Here is a 5973-nt window from a genome sequence, read left to right on the forward strand (position 1 = left end):
GGTCGCTCATCATAAACGGATTATCCATCATTGTGTGAAACAACTGTGATCCCAGTTGTGTAGATTAGTACACTAGATGTTTCCAAAATACAAAGGCAAAGTTATATATGATGCATGTCTCTATACGACTTTGGAATAATTTTCAGTTTTGGTAGTTTCTCACAATTTCATTTTAGTGTTTTTTAATCTTTTATATATTTCTGCTCAATATTTAAAGCCAGGACATTGTTCTTTTTGAAACCTGCTAGTAGAAAAGCCCCAAAAAAAGGGTAATATGTGTAGTTCAACAATAGCAGATGTAAATATACGTACCTAGAAAGTTACAAGGAATAATGACCTACATATATTATTTATGCAGAGTATTTGCCGTTAAATTAAGTTTCACACTCATCCTTTTCTGTCAAATTTCACGTGGCGGTTTCTTCTTTTAAAATTTAAGGTTAAACCTCCCGTTGAATACTCGTGCACATGTTCATCTTCAGTTCTATCATATCACTTGTGACCATAAAATAACGATTCACTTCGATATATATGAAATGCCAATATGTCATGATGCAAAATGCATATATATAGTACTTACAATTACTACTATATGCTTCCGTGAACCATTAAGCTAGCCTGATGGAACGGATCAATGGAGGGATCACCTTGCCTGTTCCGGCATCCACATATTGAGTACTTGCAAACTCCCCCCGCTCCCCTCGGTCGCCTCCTCCAGGCGACAGGGGAGCCCATCCCCAGCCCGCCGCCGCCGCCTCCTAGACCCTGCCCGCTCCCTCGTCGCCTCCCGAGGCCGCCGGCGGCTAAGCCGTCCGCCGCCGATGAAGGGGGCGGCGAGGACCTATGCCTCTCGGGCTCTCGCACGGTCGTCCCGGAGGGAGGACGCCATGCCGGACCCCGGAGGTCGCCGCCGTCCCCCGCCCCTCCTGCGCCCCTCGCCGTGGCGTCGCGCCTCGCGGCCCCCCTGCTGCCTCCTGCAGCTCGCCGCCCGCCGACGCCCGACCATGGCGCGGTTCAGGCTGGGGAGGGCCCGATCTGGGCCCGTTTGGGCTCGATCTGGGCCTGGAGGGCCGCGGCCTGTGCGCCGCTCCCCGGCCCTTCCGGTGTGTGTCCCGTCCTTCCTCGGCGCCTCCCGCGGTTCTTCTCTGCCGCGTGTCCTGGTGGAGGCGTTCCTGCCCGCGTCGCCCTTGCCTCGGCGTGGTTCGCCGTCGTCCCTGCCGCGGCGCATCTCCGACCGCTCCTCGCGTCGGTGCCCCTGCGCGTTGGCCCTGCCGGCGGGTTTGCGGGGCGGCTTCGACCTTCGCTGCTCTCCGCAGCTCGTCGTCCGTCCTGCTCCTCGCCCCGTCCGGCCATGGTGCGGCTTCTGTCTGGCTTGTGGTGGACGCGGGTGGCCTTGCGCTGCGCTGCTCGGCTTCCCGGTGGCTGCTTTGTGCATCGCTGGCGCTAGCGCGCGCGCAGGCTCGTTGGGTGGAGAAAGCTTCATGCCCTGCTTTTGGCCCGCGGCGGAGAGGTTGCCAGACGAAAGTCTTGCACAGTGCCTGGCCAGTGCCGATGGCGGCGGCGCCTTTTGGTGTCGTTTTCCTTCTTGTTGGCGTCATCGTGTGCGGAATCTCCGGCCGCTGCGTGTGTCGTGTGGTCTCCGGGTGAAAACCCAAGCTCCTTCGGAGCGGGCGACGGCGGCAGCTATGCCGCTACCTTCTTGAAGGCGCCGCCTGTGGAGGCACCGACTTTCTTGCCGTGTTAGGGTGTGTGTTAGTCTTGTTCCACTTTCCAGGTTTTCGACTCGGTTTTCCTCATAAACTGGGTCACGTTGTACGGTTTTTGGGCCCGGTTTCCCTTATTAACTGAGCCAATCTTCTTCTATTAATATATCGAGCAGCTCACCTGCCGAATTCTCAAAAACATATTGAGTACTTTACAGTATGACAGTTACTCTTCAGAGCTTGTTCTTTTGTGCGGAGTGCCCCCACGTACACAATCGTTCAACTATGTTTTTGTTCATATATGCCCATAAGATGGCCGAGACAAAAACATGACGAACCATTCGTGTCAGGAAACAGCTAAACATTCAGAAGAGACAAGAATCCGTAACACTGTGCAACCAAAAACAGCAACAATCGGTATCTTTCAATGTCGGCCAAATCCAATACTCCACTCAATACATGCATCACACACAGAGACACACCCTACGAATCAACGATTACAATCCGGTACAACAGGTGAACTTACTGTAACACATAAAAATGTATCTTCAACAGATGAACACTCTACATGATAACAACGACATGTGAACTTACTCACGTCTCTTCATTAAGATGAACACTCTACATTAAATCATGCAATTAACTAGATGTCTCAATAAAAGTTCACGCAAATATATGCAAACCAAGCACTCAACTCACAGTCATCGACGATTATGAACAGATTGCTCTTCATGCTTGATGAATTGACGGGGTCGATCTCTAGCTAGCTAGAGACACGTTCCGCCATAGCCCGCACTCCTGTACACTGCCTGCTTGATCGCGTCGGTGCTTACCACTTGCCTCTTCCCTTCCTCCTGCCGTTAGGTCATGCGTGAACGATCGAATTAGATTCGCACAAAAGATAGATCAATTCGAACATGGCAAATTTAGCTCGAGAGGGAAGAACTATTTCAGAAATTGAGCCCGCGATTAATCGGTTGCTTACCTGTGAGCAGGACGCTTGCATGCCGAAGTCACTGAAGCAGCTGACGACGCATTGCTCGATCTCCAGCCCCAGCACCTCCAGTGCGCTCACCGTCGAGAGCAGCACGCCAGGGCTTGTCGCGCAGAAGATGTCGATGCTCGTGCCGCCGTCGCCCCTCTTTTCGACGGCAAACTGCTAACGGTTGATTTACAGGAGTACTTAGTCTCGATCGACCGTGTAATAAATCTGTACCTCCAGCACGCGTGCGTATATTTGACGTATACCTTGGTGGAATTCCTCATCGGCACGTCGTCGTTGCTATCGCCGGAGAAATTCTTCCCTGCGTTCAGAAGGTTCAGCTCCTCGGGCGTGGCGCCGATTTCCTCCTCAAGTGTTTTGATTCGCTCCGTGAGCTCCTTCACGTAGTCTATGGTGTCCCCGAGAATCGAAGTCCTATCCATCTGCAGCTCGATTAATCCATCAGTCAGACGTCGTCAGAAATCAAGAAGCCAGGTTAATTAAATTATTAGGTCAGTCAGGGACTCAGAGGGCAACCAGGAATCAGCAATGTATCATTAGTTTTTTTTTTCGAGGTTGGATGTATCATTAGTTCACACGAACCTTGCTAATCTTGGGGACGATGGAGCGGAGCATGGAGAGGCGGTCGTTGAGCCGCTTCCGCCGCCGCCTCTCGGCCATGAGGTTCTTCGACGGACCTCCGCCGTGGAGATGCTTGCTTCTAGGGTGGGTGTCTGAGACGCCTCTGACCATGCCGGTCATCTCCCCATGGCCTCCACCTCCGAACATGAACACCGTCTGTGAGGACGACGACCCACCACCGGGATGCAGCTTATCGCCGCTGGTGCCGTCCTCCTCCATGGCGTCGTGGAGGGGATGACCAAACGCCTGGCCAGGCGCGTCGACCTGCAACGAAACGCCTCCGACGCAGCTCTTGTATGGGTTGCACACTTCACTCAAGCAGTCGAAGTTGAACTCGTCCCGCGCGTGCGGGTGCGGAGGCGCGGCCGGCGGCACGGGAGCAAGCAGGTCCTGGAACGGCGCCGGCACGTCGTGGTTCCTCCTCGCTTCGGCGGCGCCCTCGCTTCCATAGAAGAGGAGGTCGCTCGGCATCATGCCGCCAGCCGGCGACGGGTACGCTTGCCACGGCGCCCTCATGGTCGTCGTCGGCGGCGGCACCGCCTCTCCCCGGAGCGACATGAGCGCGTCCAAGAACGACTCGTCGTCAAGATGATCCATGGCCGGATGGCCCCAAAGTATTGGGATCTAGTAGTTGTTAGATGTATATATTTGTATATTGTAGTTTCCCCATATGTTAGGGGGCTTTCTGCATATGTGCACCTGTACATGTACTATATATTGTGGCCTTTGGCCCCCTGGTAATACAACAAGTATATTCCCTAACATGGTATCAGAGCAGAATTGATCCTTCCGAAGACTTGTTCCCGGCCGTCCCACTGCCGGCTTCTCCCGACTCGATCTCTCCTCTGCTCCGCGCGTGGCCGCCCCGATCTCCCCTGCGCGTGATCTCCTCCGGCCCCGCTCCCCCGCGCGTGGACAATCTCCTGGCCGAAGTCGATCTTCAGGTGCTCGTCCCTGCCGCGATCTCCTCTGCGCCGATCTCCCCTGCGCGTGGCTGCCGCGCCGATCTCCGACGCGCGCCTTCCCCCAAGTCTCCAGGCGCCCGTCCCCTGCCGATTCCCGTTCGCCGATCTCCCCTGCGCGTGGCTGCCGCGCCGATCTCCGACGCGCGCCTTCCCCCAAGTCTCCAGGCGCCCGTCCCCTGCCGATTCCCGTTCGCCGATCTCCCCTGCGCGTGGCTGCCGCGCCGATCTGCCCTGCCTGTGGCTGCCTTCCCCCAAGCCCAAGTTCCCTGGCGCCCAAGTTCCCTGGCGCCCGTCCCTGCCCCTGGAGATTCTCGTCGTTCTCTCTGGCTGTGCTGCCGATTTTCTGATTTTCCAGGCTACCGATCCTAGTCGGTTGACTTCCATCTGAGAGAAAAAAAAAAGCAAAAAAAAAAAAAAAACTATGTCTTCCTCGGGCTATGTTGCGATCCCTCGCTGCCCGGTGATCTTTGATGGCGCGAATTACCCTGATTTCGCTGCCTTCATGCGCGTCCACATGCGCGGTCTTCGTCTTTGGGGTGTTCTTTCACGGCGAGGTCTCCTGTCCGCCGCGCCCGTTGCTCCTACGGTGCCTGTTGCACCGCCACTCGTTGCCCTTGCCCCCGATGTTACTCGGGCGGATAAGGATGCAGCCAAAAGTGCCGATGACACTTGCTGCGGCTGATTATGACCGGAAGGTCCAGGACCACTCTACTGCCGTTGCGACTTACCGGCTGGATCCGACCGAGTACACTCGGTGGATAGATGAGGATGCTCGTGCTGCTGCTTGTTCTCACCTCCGGTGTTCCGCCTCGCATGTCTTGCTGAGTTTATGGGTCTTCCCACCGCTGCTCGCTCGGTGGGCTTTTCTTCGTCGGCGCTATCGGCCGTCCGGGGATGCTCTCTACTCGTCCGTGGTCCGCCAGAGCATGCCCTTCAACGAGGGTGATTCTACTATTGATGAGTTCTACACTCGAGTGCTGCTATTTGGCGTCAGCTTGATTCTCTCCGTACAGCTGTGTGTGCCACCTGTCCCTGCTGTCTGACGGTGCGCGCGGATCTGGAGTTTCAGCGCGTTTTTGAGTTCTTGTCGCGGCTCCGTAAGGAGTTTGAGCCGCGCCGGGCCCAGCTGCTTGCTCGGGGTCGTGTTCCGCTCTCTGAGGTACTTGCTGAGCTTCGTGCTGAGGAGACTCGTCTTCGTGGTGCTGGTCTTCTTGAGGTTCCCTCTGTTCTTGCTGCTCGTGGCCCTCCTGTGCCGTCTGCTCGTGGATCTCCTGTGCCGCCGGCTTCGTTGCGGCCTCCGGCACAGCCGATACTTCCTACTCCTCCATTCCAGGGTCAGCGTCAGCCCCAGCAGCCTCGTGGTTCGACGTCACCTCCTTGCACCTACCGTGGCAGGCCTGGCCACACTATCTCTAGTTGCCGGCGAGGGATCCCAGCTTACGCCCGCCGCATCTTACTCGCCGCCGTCGGCTGGTTCTTCGGGATCTTCTCGCTGTTGCGCTATCCGATCGGGACATTATCCGTGGTCTTCGTGGTCTCGCTCGCTGGTACGGGCTCTTCCTCGACGGGTGCTCGTTGGTTCCGTGCTCGGCTCTTCGGCACCGTGCGACCACCACCTTCCACGCGATCGGGTATGTCATCCCCGTGGTATCCGGATTCCGGAGCTTCTTTTCATATGACC

The 5973-nt window shown here is 56.1% G+C and overlaps 1 protein-coding gene across 1 annotated transcript; it reads right to left on the reverse strand.

Annotated features, from left to right (window-relative positions):
* Positions 1–2096: 2096 nt before the first annotated feature.
* LOC124695345 (transcription factor BHLH3-like) lies at positions 2097–3924 on the reverse strand. The gene is made up of 4 exons (XM_047228201.1): positions 3289–3924; positions 2952–3128; positions 2689–2859; positions 2097–2557 (listed from the first exon to the last, which is right to left on the reverse strand). Exons 1-4 carry the CDS (start codon positions 3922–3924, stop codon positions 2471–2473), a joined length of 1071 nt encoding a protein of 356 aa, XP_047084157.1. The 3' UTR covers positions 2097–2470.
* Between the last annotated feature and the right edge of the window lie 2049 nt (positions 3925–5973).

This window comes from Lolium rigidum, chromosome 3 (assembly GCF_022539505.1).
Source record: "Lolium rigidum isolate FL_2022 chromosome 3, APGP_CSIRO_Lrig_0.1, whole genome shotgun sequence".
Taxonomy (NCBI): Eukaryota; Viridiplantae; Streptophyta; class Magnoliopsida; order Poales; family Poaceae; genus Lolium; species Lolium rigidum.

Coding starts and splice junctions, on each gene's coding strand:
- LOC124695345 (XM_047228201.1), bottom strand. CDS start 3,924: ATGGATCATCTTGACGACGAGTCGTTCTTGGACGCGCTCATGTCGCTC. Junction 2,860..2,951: donor CGATGAGGAATTCCACCAAG/GTATACGTCAAA, acceptor AACCGTTAGCAG/TTTGCCGTCGAAAAGAGGGG. Junction 2,558..2,688: donor TGCAAGCGTCCTGCTCACAG/GTAAGCAACCGA, acceptor ACCTAACGGCAG/GAGGAAGGGAAGAGGCAAGT.